The following is a 20974-nucleotide window of genomic DNA, read 5'->3' as shown; positions in this document are numbered from 1 at the left end:
GGGGAATCAGGATGCGAGCCACAGCCTGGGCGGCCTGGGGCCAGGGCAACACTGGAAGGGACAGATGGGGCTTCGCGGCTGAGGACACCCTGAGACGGAACTGTTTCTATCTTGACTACAAAGCACAGCCCCTTGGATGGAGTCCCAGGCCACCCCATCCTCCTCCAAGTCCTCCCTCAGCCTGGGCAAGAGGGCCTCGGTGTCCCTCGCCCTCTGGGAGGCAAAGCAGGCTGGAGCTTCCCCAGCTCCTCTCGCCCCCTCACCACCCCCACCCCCAGCTGGGAAGAGAACGCGCCGCCTGTGGAGAGCGCAGCAGGTTCTCTGAGAGGCGTGGTACTCACTCTGCGGAGCGGCCGTGGACACGACGGCCATGCCATGGGGGGCCATCCCCGAGGTGCCAGGAGGTGGCTGCCCCGAGAGTGGCATCGGCTGCCCCATGGCCCCCAGGCCGCCCATCCCGCCCAGGGGCTGGCCGGGGCCCCGAGCAGGTAGGCCAATGCCGGCTGCTCCCGCGGCGGGCCCGCCAGTCAGGCTCTGCAGCGCATTCATAGGGTCTGCGGGGCACAGGGTGCAGCGTCTCAGGGCAGTGTCCGCCAAACCGGGCCAGGCTCCGTGGGCCATAAGGCCTTCCCGGGCACACGCTTCCTCCCACCTCCAGGCTCGACACCCTCAGTGTCCCAAATGGTGAGCGGCCGGAGTCCCGGGAGTCCCCCAAGCCCCGGCCCAGCTGCATACCACACCCCAGGGGCTGGGACACCTCCTGGTCAGGGAGCACAGCCCACACCCTAGCCTAGCCTATGCCAGGTCCTGACAGACTCCAAGGGACAAGCAAGCCCTCGGTGGCAGGCGGTGGCCCCACCCATCCTGGCCATAGGCCCCTCCTGCTGGGTGAGACACAGCTGGGAATCCAGAGAAAACAAGGGTCAAGGGCTCTTCACAGTAAGCCGAGCCTGGGGCTAGAGAAGAGGGGGCAGGAGTAGATGTCCCAGGGAGGTTACAAGTCCCCTTGTGCACCAGAAGCCCATCTCTGCTAAGTCTGGGCAGGACCCCACTGAGGAGCAGTTCTCAGGAAAGACCCCTGAGAACAAGGGTGTGTGGGAGGGGTCCGCAGATGCTCGCCAACTGAGTAATGCCAGGGCCTGGGGCAGGAGCCAGAGGCTCTTGTTATAACAGCAAAGAGCCACCTGCAGGCAGGTGTGGCCTGGCCGGCTCACCCTGACACAGAACCGAGTGAACACACACATTCTCCTGGCCAAGCACTCTTGATACCCACCCCCACCACCACCCCCTAGCCCTGGCTGGCCAACAATTGCTGCACAAGCCAAGAGACCCCAGGCAGGTGCAGCCAGCTCGGCCAAGGCAAGCCTGGGCATGCGGCATGTGCCACCGACAGTAAGACAAACAGCCCGCCAGGGTGGCTCCCTGCCCGGCAGTCAGAGTTTAGTTGGCCACTGGGATCTGCTAAACCCCTTCACTGGCAGCTCACTCAGCGAGACCTAGGCTAAATCAACAGGGTTCCCATGAGATAAAACCTTGAAATTAAAAAATAAAAAAGAATGACAATTCTTAACTTACAAAGAAACTTTGTAACTTAAGAAAGTGAATTCATAGTTATTCTCTAAATGCTACTACAGATTATTATGCTGAGCATAGCATTATACCATACTAGTTCTCTCCCAGAGAGCTCAAAATTTTAGATAATATTCAATAATCGTGTGAGTTTTCATCATTTTTTTTGCGGGAGGAATGGGATGGGGTGGTATCGTCCAACTCCACGGTCACCAGGAGGAGGGTGCCTGGTGGGCCAGGAGCTGGCAGTTCTCAGGAACCCGAGGTTGTCTCTCCGGGAACTTCCTCCTCCAGTAACAGCTTAACCCCAGGCACACGCAACACCCACCATCCCATTCCTGCTACTCTGTAGCCAAGGTTGGGAAAAACTTTAATTCCAAAAGGAGAAACTCTTACCACTGACAGAAGCTTGTGATTTCTTGTTATCTATATATAAAAGAAAAAAAAAAAAAAAAAAAGAAACCAAAGTAAACAAAGTTTTTCCGTAACCATATATTTCCACGCTAAGTCAGTGCTGAAGGCATTCGCCCAGAGGTCATTTGCTAACACTGAACTGACCCTGCCTAGAAACTAGACAAAACATACCTCAGAGTTTCAGAGTATGTGTGTGTGTGTGTGTGTGTGTGTGTGTGTGTGAACATGTGTGAATACATGTATGTGTCCCACCCCTGGCAGCACTGACACACAAGGAGGCCAGGAGCGAGAGGGTGCAGAACCACCCCACGGTCAACCTGGGCCCTGGAGAACAGCCCCCAGGTGGAGGCTGGTGCTGGGTCTCCTCTAGTTCCCTCCTTCCCAGGCCGGGGCTCTTAGCACAGGCCCCAAGCCACAAACAAGAGCGCTTCAGGGATCTATGTTGGGCCCACAACACCTCCATTTTCAGCCCACTCTGGTTAGGGAGGCAGCATCCCCATTTTCTGGATGAGGAAGCTGAGTCTGTCCAAGGCTGGTTAGAAGCCGGATCCAGCCAGCCCCAGGACAGGCGGGGAACTGCCACAACAGTTCCACCCTCTGCCGGGGGTGAGGCAGTTGTGGGCGCCCCCGCCAAAGGGCTTTGTGCACTGCCGTGCCAGGGCCAGCTCCCAAATGGGCCAGCCAGCCCGAAAGGCCGAGCCCTTGCCAGTACAGACGGGGTCGTGGCCAGGCTGCTCATGCCCCAGGCTTCTAGTGGCTGCTCCTCTTGTTCCAAACACCATGGGCCCTTCCCAAACACAGCAAAGAAAGTGAAATCAAGTGAGGTTCATCTTGCTAGCCAGTCTGGTAAAAAGTTAGTGTGGAAAGAAGCAATGGCCCTGCAAGGACTCTGGGGTCCCCAATGTCTCCCTCTGAGATGAGTGACGCTGACGCCACAGCTGTCTCAACAGCCACAGGGAGCAGCCACCCCATGGACAGGCTGCGTGGGAGGAACCTGCCTCCTGTGGTCACACCACTGCAGGCCGGCAGGAGGCGCTGTGGCTGTAACCACGCCCCACCCCCACCACGCAGTGGCCAGCGGCCCTGAGCGGCCCTGGAGAAGAGGAACTGGGATGCTGTGAGGCTGGGCCCTCACCAGGGCAGGGAGTGCAGGGTGGCGCTGAGAAAGCTGGCCCCAGAAGCTTCCAGCCTGACGGGAACACAGGTCCAGCCTCCATGGGTCAAAAAAACCAGGCATCAGGGAAGGAAGTGTCTATTCCAGGGTGGACTTTGCTTATTCAGGAACTGCCTAGAGATCAAAGCAGCAGTCCTTCAAAAAGGGAGATTAAGCAGACAAGCAAAAAGAGCAGTCCAGCCCAGACCACTTGGACACTAACATCTCCATTAGGCCACAATCAGCACGTTTCAGGCTGAGGCTCTGGGAGGATGGGAAACATGGAATCAAATGCGAAGCCATGAAGAACTTCCCAGAAAGCAGGCGCTGTCCACAGACATCCTGCCTCAGGCACTGGGGCCGCGACTGGCCAGGCTCTCACGGCGACCACAACCACCCAGAGATGTGATGTTTTACTTACGGATGTCTCGAAAATGGATAATGAGCCTGGCCACGAGAGAAAGGTATTCATCCTAAAAGCAAAAACAGGAAGCAGTTTAATCCCAGACGCAGAAGTGAGGCCGAGTGACACCCCTTCCCGCCCTGGCCCTGCTGCGTTCCTCCTGAAGGCAGGGATGGCAGCCATCCCCGTCTGTCTGTCCCTGTCTGTCTTCGTCTGGCTTGGCTCGGCCTCCTCTGGAATCCATCCCTCTGGGAAAGGCCGGCAGAGCTCGGCTACCACAGAACAACAAAAGGCACAAAGAAACAGAAAACCAAGAAGGTACCAAGACACTAGAAGATGCTGCTCCCCCGCCCTGCTGTAAACCCTGGCGAGGGTCACGGGGGGGGGGCTCAGGCACCCGTCTTTCTGCAGAGGGGCTGGCCCGGGGTCACAGGGCATCTCAGAAGTAGACACAGGAGGGCCGCTTTTGTCTTTGCTCCATTTGTACCAAAGTACTTTCGCTTTTCACACCGGCCTGTTGCTTTTCCACTGCTGACGTCATATTTGCATGCAAATCTGGCTGGGCGCCCTGGCTGTGCTTTCCCCAGCTCCCACTGATCTGAATTCACTGCACGGCCCAGGGAGAGGGCACAGTGCCGCTCAAGGAAGCAGGTGAAGGCCACTGCCCAGGGCCCTCTTGGTTCTCGCTGTGTTTCTGGAACCTCCCAGCAGGGCCTGCCTTCCACCATTTGTCCTCTTTGTAACCAAGGACACTCACTCCAGGGGTTCCAGGGAAATCACTACTGTGAGTTTGTCTTGGGGTCAAAGAAGGGATGTTCGTAACTAAAATCTTATTTCAGAGAAGCTGGACCATCTTTCTGGCAAGGCAGGCAGAAAGGGCAGAGCTTTCACCCCGCCTGCTCACTTGACCCCCGCCTAAGTCACCATGACACTGAGTCCACTCAACAGCAGCCAGAGGAGACGACCCCCGCAGCCCAGGACCCACCACAGGGGACAACCCGTGAGCCTGGGACAGACAGTGAACCTGCCGTCACGAGAACACCTCCAAGGGAAACACATAAAGGGGGCCTCAGACGAATGTTAACAACATAAGCACACTTTGTAACCCCCATCAGCCCTCATTGATCTCAAACTTCACCCACCACTGTTTTCTCAGCCATGGAATCAGCAGAGGAAAACATGGGGGAAAGGCCCAGGGAGGCCACGGGGCAGGTACCAAAGGACAGGACACATGGGAGATGTGTTCAACACTCCCCCTCCCAATGCCCCCCACAAATTTCTGGGAGGAAAAGGATCCCACCGATCACCTGACCAGGCTGGTCCTTGAAGGACAACAGGGTGGTGAGTGGGGCACAAGGAAAGTGGGGGCTAAAGGAAGCTCCGAAATGAGGTGGCCAAGGACGGGGAGCTTGCCAGGTCAAGAGCTGACGTCTCAGTAAGGCCTTGGCCATCTTTTGGGTTGGAGAAATCTTAAAAGAATTTGTTGAGCTTTTTCTACTTCCATAAAAGGTGAAGCAAGAGGAAGCAGGTTTAAAAAGGAACCAGATCATTAAAAAGTCCACAAACAACAAATGCTGGAGTTTGGAGAAAAGGGAACTCTCCAACACTGTTAGTGGGAATGTAAACTGATGCAGCCACTATGGCAAACAGTATGGAGGTTCCTCAAAAAACTAAAAATAGAATTACCATATGATCCTGCAATCCCACTCTTGGGCATATATCCGGAGAAAACTCTAATTCAAAAATATATGTGCACCCCTATGTTCACATCAGCACTATTTACAATAGCCAAGACATGGAAGCACCTAAGTGTCCACTGACAGATGAATGGATAAAGAGGATGTAGTATGTATATATACAATGGAATATTACTCAGTCATAAAAAAGAATGAAATAATGCCATTTGCAGCAACATGGATGGACCCAGAGATTGTTATACTAAGCGAAGTAAGTCAGACAAATACCATATGGTATTACTTATATGGGGAATCTAAAATATGATAAATGAACTTATCTATGAAATAGAAACAGACTCATGGACATAGAGAACAGAGTTGTGGTTGCCGGGGGTGGGGGGTGCTAGGGGAGGGATGGACCGGGAGTTTGGGGTTAGCAGATGCAAACTATTATATACAGAATGGATAAACAACAAGGTATAGCACAGGGATCTATGTTCAATATCCTGTGATAAACCATAATAGAAAATATACATATGTATAACTGAATCACTTTGCCGTAAGGAAAAAACACAACATTGTAAATCAACTATACTTCAGTTATAAAACAAAACAAAACAAAACCAGCAACCAGATATTTTACTCCGACACAAGATACACTAAATGGGGCTCAGGAGCATGTCCCCAAAGCCCTTGGCACAGAACCAGGACCGAGTGCTTGGAGCCAGGTGGGCACAAGGCATCCATGGCCTGCGCCCACTGAGGCTGCCCACAGCCCAGTGCAGCAGAGGCTCTGGGGACCAGACCAGCATGAGGAGGCCTGAAGGGGACAGAGGGGGGCAGCAACCACCTGACAGGAGAAGCGGGCACAGGGAGTGGTCAGTCACACTGTCACCAAGGGGCGCTCCTGTGGGTAAATACATCACCCAGCACGTTAAGGGTAGAGTGCTTCAGGCCTGCTGATTTGATCCTCCTCTGACTCCCCAGGGCAGCTGCCTTACTCTATGTCTAGATTGGCTTCCCTGGGCGTGAGAGTTCCCAGCCTCCATGCAGACAGAGAGGTTATGACCCCTCTTCTGCTCCAAGGCACCCCCACTCCAGGACAGTCCCAGAAATGGGCCGAGGAGCGTGTCCCTCCCTTATCTTCACTCCACCTTTATCATCTCCCCCTCCTGACAGCAAAAATACAAGCATCCAGGCTGGGTACGGCCAGAGCACAGCAGTGACAGCTCACACGCCGCACTGACTCCGGGCCAGGCACAGCTCTGAATGCTTTACAGATAATTAACACACTCAATTCTTCCAACTGCCCAATGAGGCAGGTACTACTAGCGGGCTGGTTTGCAGGTGAGAAGACAGAAATGTGGGAAAAAAAGCTTCCTGCAGTTTATACACTTTGTCTAACCTGTACAAGTCTTGCATGAGGGCCTGACAGCAAAGGTGGAGGACGAATCCCCTCATGGATGTGGAGGGAGCAACAGGATGGACACACAAGCTCCAGGTAAGATGCCACAGGCCACACACTAGATGCTACACTGTTATACCTTTTGTATAAGATTCGGGGAATCTGAACATGTATATTTGCTTTATACCTGCAAAAAGAAATGCTGCAGATCAACAATTAAATCCCCAGAGGTATCAGGAAGTGGCCTGGAAATGAAACTTCCCACCTTGTTATACAGCTTTCACATTGGAAGTATGTAATCTTTTACCAAATTGAAGACAAAGCCAAATCAAAAGAAAAAAGTACAAGGACTTCCCTGGTGGTAGAGTGGTTAAGAATCCGCCTGCCAATGCAGGGAACACGGGTTCGAGCCCTGGTCTGGGATGATCCCACATGCCGCGGAGCAACTAAGCCCATGCCACAACAACTGAGCCTGTACTCTAGAGCCCGCAAGCCTCAACTACTGAAGCCTGTGTGCCTAGAGCCCATGCTCCGCAATGAGAAGCCACCGCAATGAGAAGCCACCGCAATGAGAAGCCCGCGCGCCGCAACGAAGAGTAGCCCCGGCTCACCACAACTAGAGAAAGCCCGCGTGCAGCAACAAAGACCCAACACAGCCAAAAAAAAAAAAAAAAAAAAAAGTACAATTCCTAAAAATGCAAAACCAACCAAACATATGAGCTGATATCAAGTTGGTGTCAGAATCATAGGGAAAAGAGTTCTTTTGATTGATCATTTTAAAAAACAAAAAGCAAACAAAACAAAAAAACCATATGTCCTTAGGGGAAGGGGTACATTTTAAGTACACACAGAGCTGTAAAGAAATCTTGAACTTCATTCCACATTTTGTTATTTGCTACTAATATTAGTGCTAATATTGGTCTGTTTATTCTGAAACTATTTTAGAGTAATTATGCCAATGACATTAGAAGACAAGATATTCACAAAAGAGAGCAGATACATGTTTAAAATAAAAGTAAAACCCTGTAATTGGAAATATCAATGTGAAATTATGGGGTTTTGAGGTTGTTGTTTCAAAACCATATGACTCCTTAGCTCTGTTCACAAAAAAGAACAGAAAGCCGTGAGCAGCCCCATGCCCACACTGCAAGCCTCAAGTACCATTTCACCCTTGAAAAGGAACCAGGGCTCCTTAGAGCAACAGCTGATTCTGGGCCAAGATGCAAGCAAGCTACAAAAGACTAAGGGGTTGTGACAGGGGCCCCAAGGGGTCAGGAATGTGCCTGTGAGCAGCCAATGGGGACACATCAAAATGAACGGCTGCAAGGCCTGAAACTCGCTTGATGCAGAGCCATGCTCACAACACCACTCACAGGAAGAGAAGCAGCCTCACCCCACCCCCAGGCCCCGGCACTTGCCCCTGGGTACCAAGGGCAGCAATTCCACAAGACAGTCAGTACTCCTGACGGTCCCGAACAGGCTGTGTTTCAAGCAACCAAGTAGCACTGGTGGATGAAAGAAAACCTTTCCTGGCAAGACAATTCCATCTAATAAATGTGGAAGAAAAGCCAGAATTCTGGACAAGTACCAGTTTGCAACGCCCAGTTAAATGATGGAATCATCAGCTGACAAGTGGATGGGAAACTTCATAAAAGAGTCAGACTGTCACTCTCCCAACTCCTGATCAACTGTGGCCTTGTGGGAAAATCAAGACACCCAGAAATATATACAATATATACAAATATGAGGCACCACCTCCAATGCCTTCTTGCTAACAAGACCCCTGCATACTGTGCTCTTTTGATCGAACACCTGGTTCACAAGAAATAAGGGGCAGGCAAGAGGGTTCACAAGAAATAAGGGGCAGGCAAGAGGGAGCCAGGCCACAGGGAATACTGTTGGTGGGAACACGCATGGTAAACACTCTGTTACTGAGGACTCAAAGGAAGAAAAGGAGCTGGTCAGAAAGCTCATGTCATCTTAGAGAATACAGATGTCATCAGGAACAGAATGCTGGGAAAAAGGTGAATGTTAAAAGTGTTTCTGGTGAGGGCTCAGGGGAAAGAGGAACGTATGATTGGAAACAAGAGCACAGAGAACCCCTGTCATACAGTGTCCAGAAGTCTAGCTGAATCGTACCCTAGTTGAGAGGAAGGCAGACCTTGTAAGCAATGAACATGGATATTTGGCTGAGTAGACTTCCAAACAAAGTGTGGAAGGTCTGGCCTGCTTTCTTCTTTTTTTAAAAAAAATTATTTATTTTTGGCTGCGTTGGGCCTTTGTTGCTGCACACAAGCTTTCTCTAGTTGTGGCGAGCAGGGGCTACTCTTTGTTGCAGTGCACGGGCTTCTCATTGCAGTGGCTTCTCTTTTTTGCAGAGCACGGGCCCTAGAGCACGCGGGCTTCAGTAGCTGTGGCATGTGGGCTCAGTAGTTGTGGTGCACAAGCTCAGTAGTTGTGGCGCACAGGCTTAGTTGCTCCGCAGCATGTGGGATTTTCCCGGACCAGGGCTCGAACCTGTGTCCCCTGCATTGGCAGGCGGATTCTTAACCACTGCGCCACCAGAGAAGTCCTGGCCTGCTTTCTTCTAGCTGCTTACAGTAAAATTGGGAGTAAAGAAAGAAACTGAGGGAAGAACCGTTAAGCATAAAGGAAACTGGACTTGGTTTCGGAAATTCCCAGGCTATTCAGATTACAAAGAAACACTAAAATTAGGAGATTCACTGTAGGAATGTGTGCTCTGGAGAGAAGGCTGAGGGTGTGGTTGCACAGACTATGCTAGTGCCAAAGAGATCAGGCATGTGATGAATCCTCTCAGTCGTCTCACAGATGCCAGGAATAGGGATGAAATTACAGGGATGAAACATCTGTGGGGAAACCTTCTGTCTGATGGCATGAATATGTCACATATTCACGGTTTAAAGCGTCATACCAGCAGAAACACTGCCAGTTTAGACTAAAAGGGAGAGACTGGATGAAATTTTAAAAGGGTGTCAGACTCCCAAAGTCAACAGGCAGGAAACAGGCTGGTAAAACTACTGGCTGCAAACATGACCACCGGGGAGAGCCTTGAGCCAAGAGGCCAAAGCCATGAGTCCAGAGACTGTAGCCTCCAAGTCTGTGGGAATTTGTCCAGCAGCTACAGGAAACTAATACACTGCCTCTATAGATTGGCCTATTCTGGGCATCTTATACAAATGCATCATACAATACGTGCTCCCTTGTGACTATTTCACTACACTTATTGTGATGTTTTCAAGGTTCATCTGTGTTGTACCATGTATCAGTACTTCAGTCCATTATACGGCCAGATAACAGTCCATTATACAGACACACCACATTTTCTTTACTCATCAGCTGATAAACATTTGGGTGTTCCAACTTTCTGGCTATTATGAGTGATGCTATGAGTATTTCTGCACAAGTTCTGTGCATATATGGTAACTGTTTAATTTCTGAGGAATCACCACACTGTTTTCCACAGTGGCTGCTCCACTATACATTCCTTCCAGCAACGTATGATGTGCCAATACCTCACCAATACTTATCATCTTTTTTTATTATAGCCATCATGAGTGTGACGTTGTACCTCACTGTGGTTTGGATTCGCCTTTCCCTAAGGACTAGTGATACTGAGCATCCTTTCATGTGCTTCTTGGCCATTTGTACTGGGCTGGCCAAAATAGTTCCTTTGGTTTTTTGGGGGTTTTTTTGCAGTATGCGGGCCTCTCACTGTTGTGGCCTCTCCCGTTGTGGAGCACAGGCTCTGGATGCACAGGCTCAGCGGCCATGGCTCACGGGCCTAGCCGCTCCGCGGCATGTGGGATCTTCCCAGACTGGGGCACAAACCCGTGTCCCCTGCATCGGCAGGCAGACTCTCAACCACTGCGCCACCAGGGAAGCCCTTTGGTTTTTAAGTAAAAATAAAGACACATTTTTTACTTTCACCAAGAACTTTATTGAACAATGTATTCACCACTTTGTTCCACTACCTTCTGCCATTTTTCAGGCAACTTCAAAATTCCACCTTCCCAAAACTTTTTATTTAAAAAAAAAATGTTTTTGGCTGCATTGGGTCTTCATTGCTGCACATGGGTTTTCTCTAGTTGCGGCAAGCGGGGGTTACTCTTTGTTGAGCGGGCTTCTCATTGCGGTGGCTTCTCTTGTTGCGGAGCACAGGCTCGAGGCACATGGGCCTCAGTAGTTGCGGCAGGCGGGCTCAGTAGTTGCAGCGGGCAGGCTCTAGGGCGCGCAGGCTTCAGTAGTTGTGGCACGCAGGCTCAGCAGTTTGGCACGCGGGCTCTAGAGCGCAGGCTCAGTAGTTGTGGCACATTTACTTAGTTGCTCTGCGGCATGTGGGGTCTTCCCAGACCAGAGATCAAACCCATGTCCCCTGCATTGGCAGGAGGATTCTTAACCACTGCACCACCAGGGAAGTCCCTCAAAACTTTTTATCTTTTTGAGCAAAGAACTGTTCTAGGTGTCTTTTACAGTCTTCCAGGGAATTGACATTTTTTCCATTAAGAGAATTTTGTAAAGACTGAAATAAATGTAAATCCAAAGGTGCAAATGTCTGGTGAATATGGTGGATGAATCAGAACTTCCTAGCCAAGGTGTAACAGTTTTTGCCTGGTCATCAAAGAAACATGAGGTCTGGCGTTATCGTGATGGAAGATTATGCGTTTTCTGTGGACTAATTCTGGACGCTTTTCATTGAGTGCTGCTTTCAATTGGTCTAATTGGGAGCAGTACTTGTTGGAATTAATCGTTTGGTTTTCCAGAAGTAGCTCATAATAGAGAACTCCCTTCCAATCCCACCATATACACAACATCACCTTCTTTGGATGAAGACCAGCCTTTGGTGTGGTTGGTGGTGGTTCATTTCACTTGCCCCACTGATCTCTTCCATTCTACATTATTGTACAGTATCCACTTTTCATCCCGACGCAATTTGTTTTAAAAACAAAATGTTTGGGCTTTCCTGGTGGCGCAGTGGTTGAGAGTCCGCCTGCCGATGCAGGCGACACGGGTTCATGCCCCGGTCCGGGAAGATCCCACATGCCGCAGAGCGGCTGGGCCCGTGAGCCATGGCCGCTGAGCCTGCGCATCTGGAGCCTGTGCTCCGCAATGGGAGAGGCCACAGCAGTGAGAGGCATGCGTACCACCAAAAAAAAACCCAACCAAACAAACAAAAAAAACACCAAAAACCAAAAAAACCGTTTTCACTACATTTAAATGGAGACTCACATGTGGAAATATGGTCAAGAAGGTTTTTTTTGCTTAACTTACGTGGAACCGAAACATCAAAGCGATTAACATAACCAAGCTGATGCAAATGATTTTCAACACTTGATTTGGATATTTTGAGTATGTCAGCTATATCCTGCATGGTAGAACATTGACTGCTCTCAATTAATGTCTCAGTTTGATCGCTATCAACTTCAACTGGTCTACCCGACCGTGGAGCATCGTCCAGCAGGAAATCCCCAGCACGAAACTTCACAAACCACTTTTGACACGTTTGATCAGTCACAGCACCTTCTCCATACACTGCACAAATCTTTTGTTGCATTTCAGTTGCATTTTTACCTTTCTTGAAGTAATAAAGCATAGTAAAACAATTTTTTAAAATGTTGTTTTTCTTCCATCTTCAATATTAAAATGGCTACACAAAAATTCTCCAATTTTGTTAATTTTTTTTTAAATGCACACTGATATGACAGCTGTCACAATACAATCTAACAAAATTGTTTTGAAGGAAGTTAAAGACAACTAAGCGCTACTAGAGCCATCTTACGGAAAAAAAACGAATGGACTTTCTTAGCCAACCCAATATATCTTCTCTGGAGAAATGTCTGTTCAAGTTCTTTGCCCATTTTTTTTTTTTTTTTTTTTTTTTTTTTTTTTTGGGGTACGCGGGCCTCTCACTGTTGTGGCCTCTCCCGTTGCGGAGCACAGGCTCCGGACGCGCAGGCCCAGCGGCCATGGCTCACGGGCCCAGCCGCTCCACGGCACGTGGGATCTTCCCGGACCGGGGCACGAACCTGCGTCCCCTGCCTCCGCAGGCGGACTCTCAACCACTGCGCCACCAGGGAAGCCCTGCCCATTTTTGAATTAGGTTGTTTGGTTTCTTTTGTTGTTGTTGTTGAGTTGCAGTTCTTTATATAATCTGATACCAGTCCCTCATCAGATATCATCAGATATTTGATTTGCAAATATTTTCTCCCATTCCATAGGCTGTCATTTTACTCTCTTGATGGTATCCTTTGATGCACAATAATGTTTAATTTTGATGAAGTCAAATTAATCTATGTTTTCTTTTGTTGCTTGTGCTTTTGGTGTCACATGTAAGAAACCATTGCCTAATCTGAGGTCACAAAGATTCATGCCTATATTTTCTTCTAAAAATTTTAGTTTTAGAACTTCCCTGTGGTTAAGAATCCGCCTGTAAAAGCAGGGGACACAGCTTCAAGCCCTGGTCCCACAGGAAGATCCCACATGCCGTGGAGCAACTAAGCCCGTGCGCCACAACTACTGAGCCTGTGCTCTAGAGCCCGCGAGCCACAACTATGAGCCTACGTGCCTAGAGGCCATGTTCTGCAATGAGAAACCTCCGCAGTGAGAAGCCCGCGCACCTCAACGAAGAGGAGCCCCAGCTCACCGCAACTAGAGAAAGCCTGTGCACAGCAATGAAGACCCAATGCAGCCAAAAATAAATAAAAAATAAAAGCTTAACAGTTTTAGCTCTTAGGTCTTTGATCCATTTTGAGTTAATGCTGGTATATGGTATGAGACTGGGGTCCCACCTCAATATCATACATGTGATAAGCCAGCAGATATCCCAGCACCATTTGTTCTTTTCCAAGATTGTTTTGGCTATGCTGGGTCCCTTGAGTTTCCTTAGAATCATTTTGTCAGTTTCTACAAAGTCTGTTAGAAACTTTTCCTCATACTTGAAAAATGTATCAATTCCCAGAGCAGGTGCTCCAGAGCCAGTGTTCTCAGCAACATGGGACCTTTGGTAAGTATTGTGATTCACGTATTTTAAAATTTTACCCTTATACATTATAAAATATTTTAAACATACAAAAATTAAATAATAAAACAAATGACAGTGGGTTCCTTACCCAGTTTAAATTAAAAAATAAGATCGAAAGAAAGCAAGCTAGCTCCCCATGCTACCGCTGATTTGCCCCACACCTCGTGTTCTTCACAGCTGAATTGGAGAAAGTCACAAGGACTACGCGGGGTGTCTGTACTCTCTCAGCTCCTCAGTACATGCTAGTGAAAATGGAGCGACTGAAAACCAAAGAAGTAGAATTTCCAAGGAGGCCTCCGAGCAAGTACGCCGACGCCGGGTAGTGGAGGAGGAGGCCTGGCTGTCACCCCACAAACAGCAGAGGGCAGGAGCACAGCCCTGGACCTGTCAAAACTGGCCACACCCAGGCCTATCTAGCAGGTCTCAGCAGTTTTTCAGAAAATACTAGTCTTTTCATGAGGTTTGCCGTTTTCACTATACACAATTGTGCTTTTCTCCTCCAATAGCTGTCCCTGATTAAACAAAGATAGCAGAAGATGTTTTCGGTTTCATTCAAAAGGCCAACCCTGGGCTTGCGAGGTCTGTAAAAAGGGCTGAAGGTTGGAGAGTGTCTCCTTCATCAGACGTGCACGGCCTCTTCCCACTCTCCGCAGGCTGTGCTCTTGCCCTCTTATTCCAGCAGCTGCTTGTGCCCCTCAGCCCTCCTCTAATTAGCCTCCAGGTCACTTCCCAGTTCTGATGTTCTCCGCCTCCTGGTCCCTGGGTTTCACCTTGGCCCCCACCGTGGGGACTCAGCGTTTACAGCTGTAAACCAGAGACATGCACTACTTCTGCATAATACTATACAACGTGCAAAACAGTTGATGTGTGTTTAACATATGAGCTTAATTTAAAAACAACCAAGTGATAAGTACATGTTCAGCAATGCACCCAGCTGTAATAAGCCTCTCTATGCACTGCCGCTGTGGGTGCCGATGCAGAGGTCCCGGGATCCCTGGCTGTGCTCTCATCCAGCAGATGCCATACCTTCCTGAATCTGCAGAGTGCTTAGAGCTGCTATTATTATACCACCCACCACCCCAGGGAAAGTGGTTTCTGCCTTGAGGCAGAGAGCAGTCCCACCTGCAAGAATTCAGATGTTAAGAATTAAAGTGGGTGTTTGGGTGTCTTTTGCTTTGCTAGATGGGGGGAAGTAGCACAAGTAGCAAAGAGGGTAGGCTCCTACCCCACATCCCCAGAGTGTGTGACCTCCTGGGCAAGTTACCTGGCATCTGTGTGCCTGAGCCTCCTCGTCTGTATCCTGGGGAGAGCAGCACTGTACCTGCTTCATGGGCCTTACAAGGGGACATCACATCACTTTAGAGGGAGCAATGGGGCCTGGCCGTTAGACCCAGGGCCAGCCCCTGACAGAATGGGAAGAGCTTTAACTCTGGGTGCTAACACCACACTGGAAGCATGCACCAACCAGGCAATCTGGAGCTGGTGGTCTTTTAAACAAGAGTGCTCAAGGTCTTCCTTGCCCGGGTTGTATACCAGGCAGCCTGAGGTGCCCATGGATGACCCGGTTTCCTTTAGGGTGGACACCTCTGGACCCACCTGCTTGCCAGGATTCCAAGAGAAGGTTAGCCCCTTTTCCATGACCTCCTCTGCCTCCCGGACCCTCCTGGAGTCTAAAAACAGAGAAATCACTCTTCTGTATCCTTTTCTTTGCTCTGGGTCCCACCTTTTACATTCTTTCACAGTCATTCTAATGGGGTCTCAGGCGGGAGGGGCAGGTAACAAGCATGCTGGCTGCCACCTGACTGGAGAGTCCCTCCGGAGCCCCACTCTGGAGGAAAGGTCTTACTGCATGACAGGGCCCAAGGCTCCATGTGGGGCTTGAGCAGGACTAATAAACTGGACATTGGACAGCAGTGTCCAAGCAGAAAGTCTGTCTCTAAAAATGACATAGGAAACTTCCCAGACCTCTCTATAAATACCTCTCTTCCAAATAGTCAGGGCCTCCTCTTGAAGTTAGGGATTTAGAACCAGCCTGACCAAAGGAAATGCAACTGAAATTGCTAAGGTGTGGTGTGGGCTGCAGTAAGGAGAGGTGAGGACAGCGACGGGGGCTGTTGTGCTGCCAGTCGCCCCCTCGGGATGGAAGACTTATTCCCCAGCTGCTGGGAGGGTCTCTGTGGTGGCCAGTCTCCAAGATGGCAGCTAACAACCGCTGGCCTCCTTGGATGCACAGGCCACAGTGCACAGAGAAGGTGGAAACGACTCCCTCCCCAGACTCCACACTGGCCTTAGGACTTGCTGTGACCCAGAGATGTTCTAGGACTTCAGGGGACTGACAGCTTCCACGTCCCCTGCCTTGGAAGCCAGCCACTGTGCCGTAACGAAGCCCGGGCTATGCTGCTGGAGACACCAGGTGGCTGCCAGCTGAATGTGGCTGCGCCGAGGTCACCAGTGAGACCAGAAGAATGGCCAGCCAGGCAGTTCCAATCATCCCAATCCTGACCCAAAGAATCAGGACAGATACCAACTATTGCTCTAGGCCACTACGTTTTGCGGTAGTTCCTTATAAAGCAATAGACAACAAATAATACTGGACCAATAAGTTGTGTATTTTGAAAGTTGAAATAATTCAATAAGCCCTCACCAAGGTTCTTATCTCCCAAATATCTTCAAATTACGTATCTAATAATAATGAGTTCTTACAATCTAGCAATAAAAAGACCAACAACTCAATTTTAAAATGGGCAAAGGATTTGAATAAGCATTTCTCCAAAGAAAATATACAAACGACCAATAAACACAGTAAGTCATCTGGGAATGCAAATCAAAACCACAATTAGATACTACTTCACACTCATTATGATGGCTATAATAAAAAAAAAACAGTAACAAGTATTGATGAGGAATGGAGAAATTGGAATCTCATACACTCCTAGAGGGAATGTAAAATGGTGCAGCTGCTTTGAAAACAGTCTGGCAATTCCTCAAAAGGTTAAATACAGAGTTACCATCTGATTCAGCAGTTCCTTTCCTAGGTATACAGGAAAGAGAAATGGAAACATATGACCCCAGGAAAGTTTGCACACAAATGTTCATAGCAGCATTATTATAACAGCCAAAAAGTGGAAAGGCTCCAGATGTCCATAAACTGGTGATGGATAAATAAAATATGGTACATCCATACAATGGAATATTATTTGGCAATAAAAAGGAATAAAGTACATGCTACAAAATGGTTCATGGGTGAACATTAAAAATATTATGCTAAGTGAAAGAAGCCAGTCACAGAAACATATACTTTATGATGCATTTATATGAAAAGTACAAAATAAGCAAATCTATAGCAACAGAAAGCAGATAAGTGGTTGCCTAGGACTGAGGATTGAGGGAAAATGGCGAGTGCTGGCTAACGGGTATAGAGATTCTTTAGAAAATGCTCTAGGGAGTACCCTGGGGGCCTAAGTGGTTAGGATTCCGGGCTTTCACTGTCATGGCCCATGTTCAATCCCTGGTCGGGGAACTGAGATCCCATAAGCTGCAAGGTGTGGCCAAAGACAAAAAAAAAGAAAAGAAAAAAGAAAATGCTCTAAAATGGATTGTGGTGATGGCTGCACAACTCTGTGAAGATCCTAAAAGACCAACCACTGAACTGTACACTTTAAATTGGTGAATTGCACAGTATATGAATTAGAGCTCAATAAAGTTGCTATAAAAAAGAATATAACACTTACCATTTTCTATGTCCACAGCACGAGCCCGCCCACCTCAGTGCACGGGCTTCTGCTGCTCGTTCTCCACCTACCTGTGCTCACAAACACATGCTGGTGTGCTCTGACCTCCAAGCCCAGGCTGTACATATGGTTTCTGTTTTGGAAGCTGCACTCTCCGGCCAATCATCTCTACCTTTCCATTTCAGAAAATGTTTACCTCATCTAAACACTCAAACCAGGCTAAGTTTCCCCAACAGACCTCTGTACGTCTTGACAGTTGGTTTACCTAAACCCGGATCCAACCATAAATAGCATCTGCTTTTGATTCTTCTTTTTCTCTTCTTTTTTTTAAAAAAATTTATCTATTTATGTATTTCTTTTTGGTTGCATTGGGTTTTCGTTGCTGCGTGCAGGCTTTCTCTAGTTGCGGTGAGTAGGGGCTACTCTTCGTTGCAATGCGTGGGCTTCTCATTGTGGTGGCTTATCTTGTTGCAGAGCACAGCCTCTAGGTGCACGGGCTTCAGCAGTTGCAGTACACAGGCTCAGTAGTTGCGGTGTGCAGGCTCAAGAGCGCAGGCTCAGTAGTTGTGTCGCACAGGCTTAGTTGCTCCACGGCATGTGGGATCTTCCCGGACCAGGGCTCAAACCCGTGTCCCCTGCATTTGCAGGCGGATTCTTAACCACTGCGTCACCAGGGAAGTCCCTGTTTCTGATTCTTGACACACAGTAGGTCTTAGAGCTCCAGCACCACGCTCGGGCATCAGGTGCTCGGCAGAGCTGGTGCATCAGACACAGCCTGCCCTGCACGAGCCAGGTAACCCAGACAAGCCGCTTGCTTCTTTGTGCCTGTTCTGTTTCATTTCTACGAGCAGCTCTACCCCAAGGCAGATGACAGGATGTGGTCACGTGAAGCCCGTGGTGATGCCCAGTTCACGCGAGAGCTCACACAGGAAACCCGCCCCAACCACTCCACCTGTGAAGTTCCCAAGCATCGTCCTCACCAAGGCCTCGCCCTCCACGAGCATCACCTGCATCATTTAACAAAAGGGGACAGGAACCCTTCTGGGCCCACCTTTCAGGGCCCTGACCCACAGGAGGGCTGAGCCTGAGGACAGAGCCGTTCTTACTCAGAGCACCGTCCACAGGAACCACCGGGGCCTGAGGGAGCACCCTACAGGATTCACGGGAGCTGACCATGAATGGGGGTGCCAAGAGCAAGGTCTGGAGTCGGAGGCTGCGCCTGCATCCTGGATGCCCACCCAATCCCCTCCCGCACCTATACCACAAACACAGGATCTTCCCACAGAGTGCCACCCAACAGTGAGCAGCCACCCCGTCCCCATGGCCTGGCACCCTGCCCTCCAGCAGCGTCCCCACTGGGAGCCACCCCCCAGGGCCTTACCCGGGTCTTGGCCTTCAGAAACACGTGGCTCTCCATGTCCTTGCTGGATTTACTGTGGGCCACGCCAGCCTTCCTCATGGCATCCTCTCTGGAACACAAAGGAGGAGAGATGTTGACACAGGCTCCCTGGCCAGCAGGCCCACGGATGTGGCCTGGCCCACCAGCCTGGTTGAGGCCCAGGAGAGGCACGAAGGGGGGTGCTCTCAGCACAGCGATAAAAGGCAGCTGAGCAAAGGAGAAGGCGGGCAGCGCCACAAGAAGGAAGGAACAGGAAAGGCGGTCACCATGAAACAAAGCAGCCACCCAGCTTAAGCGGGCAGAGGGGCCAGGCCCAGAGGCTGCTCACAACCAGCACATTAAACAACAGGGCGTCCAGCTGGCCTCCATTTCCTGCCCTCTACGTGACCTGAGCCCCCATCCAACTCTGGCGTCAAGAGCAGTGGGACCCTTGCTCTGGAAGCCTCCTCTGCTGGAACAAAGGGGCCATGCCAGTCACCTCTCAGTTCCTCCCAAGGCAAAGGTCCCTGTGTCGGACATGCAGGTCCTCCCAGTGGGACCAAGGAGATGAGCCCGACCTCAACAACTTCCAGTTGGGGGCAGGAGACAGACCACACAAATGCCAACACATGCATGGCAAGAGACGGAATGTGACCCCAGGTTTTCATCACATGATGCTCTGCTGCACATGGCTAAGCCCGAGCTCCTCTGGGTGGTAGCACACATTCCCCCACTCCCACCCCGCCCCCAGACGAAGGTAAGGATAGGTGCGCATTTGTTAGAAAGGAAGGAGCACATCAGGCTCAGGTCCTCAAGCCTGGCCCCTCTGCTCACAGCCCGCCTTCTTCTCCACAGGATGGGTCTCCCGACCTGTCTTCCCAGCGCTGGGCTCACTGATAAAGACCCCCCTCTCCCAAGGGAATCCAGCAAGCCTAGTCCAGCCGGTGCTGGAAGGCTTTCTGATGGCTCCAAACACACACACACCCTGGGTACTGAAAGAGCGTGCACATGGGCTGCAGGACCACGTTCGTGATCCTGAGAGAAACCCCAGACAAGAGGCTAAATGCTGAGATGGATAAATCTGTACTCACGTATAAAGATAAAATGCTGCAGACTACCACACTGCCAAATTCCGCACGTGAGGCCAGAGCCCCCACCTCCCGCCTGCTTCCCTGAGCCTGCACCAGGGCCAGGAGGCAGCAATGGGTTCCCGCTGGAGAAGCATCCAGAGTAGAGCAGACGCTCGCACGAGGGGACGTGTGACCAGGATCAAAGAGAGGCAAAAGGAAGGATGCAGGAGGACAAGGCGAGACCCTGACAGGCCAGGGGGACCTGGCGCTCAGGGGCTGAGACCAGCGGAGCAGGCATCCCACGTGCGAACGTGGGTTCTGAGTCCTCGAGCAGCTCCGACAAGTGACTGAGCAGACCTGTCTTCAAGGGGGGTCTCCCCAGCACCCCCATCCCTCCTCCAACAGCCATATGAGGCTAACCCTACCACAGAGGCTTGCCCGAAGCTGAGGGCCACAGAGCCGCGGACCACTGGGGCAACCCCAAGGAAAGCAGTAGACACGTGAGGGGGCCGTGACGGCTGGCAGCTGGCTGGGAAGAGGCCCCAGGAGCCAGGTGAAGCGCAGAGTGGCCAAGAGGGGCGCAGACAGCCCTGCGTCACGAGCAGAAGACCTGGGGGCTTGGCCAGGCGCCTGGCTGGTGACAAATGGTCCTCCGAGCTGCTGGCAACAACTCTGAAGGGGGCAGGCTTGCAGGCCCCCCGCGGACACTGCATCTTGCCCACAGCAGAGACCCTGGCACGTCCGCAGAGACAAGACAGACCTGTGCTTTGTGGTGGAGGGACCTCTCCAGGGCCAAAGACACCAGATCTCCTGGAGCAGGAGCCCTGGCCTGTCATGGTCAGGGCAACGCCACAGACGATGGGGACGCACGGGCACCCGCTGTTAGTGACTCAGAGCCTGAAGGGCATCAACTACACAGGAGGCCAGAAACAGGTGTCTGTGGACAAGAATGGAACACAAGCAGCAGGCAGCAGGGCCTGGGAAACCACCCAGTTCTGCCTGGTGGTCTCAGCGTGCTCGTGCTCAGCGTGCTCAGGGAAGGGGTCTCATGGCAGGGGCGGGGGGAAGGCTCTGCCAGGAGCACCAGCCACGTCCCCACTGCGCCCGCAGCGCTGCCCGAACAGGAGAACTGACAG

At 50.6% G+C, this 20974-nt stretch overlaps 1 protein-coding gene across 10 annotated transcripts in view; it reads right to left on the bottom strand.

Moving 5' to 3' along the window:
- Positions 1–20974, bottom strand: part of MED15 (mediator complex subunit 15) — a 61543-nt gene that overhangs the window by 17651 nt on the left and 22918 nt on the right. For 7 of the 10 annotated variants that reach the window (XM_032654237.1, XM_032654238.1, XM_032654242.1 and 4 more), the window contains 4 exons: positions 18772–18859; positions 3558–3609; positions 1966–1995; positions 342–554 (listed from right to left, as the gene is read on the bottom strand). In XM_032654237.1, the coding sequence (XP_032510128.1) occupies positions 342–554; positions 1966–1995; positions 3558–3609; positions 18772–18859 (383 nt within the window). Of the gene's footprint in view, positions 1–341; positions 555–1965; positions 1996–3557; positions 3610–3861; positions 4134–18771; positions 18860–20974 lie in introns of those variants that run through there. The other 3 variants (XM_032654243.1, XM_032654236.1, XM_032654244.1) reach the window with 2 other exon arrangements.

The sequence above is a fragment of the Phocoena sinus genome, chromosome 14 (assembly GCF_008692025.1).
Source record: "Phocoena sinus isolate mPhoSin1 chromosome 14, mPhoSin1.pri, whole genome shotgun sequence".
In the NCBI taxonomy this organism is placed as follows: Eukaryota; Metazoa; Chordata; class Mammalia; order Artiodactyla; family Phocoenidae; genus Phocoena; species Phocoena sinus.
This window is presented reverse-complemented; position numbering and strand designations above follow the sequence as displayed.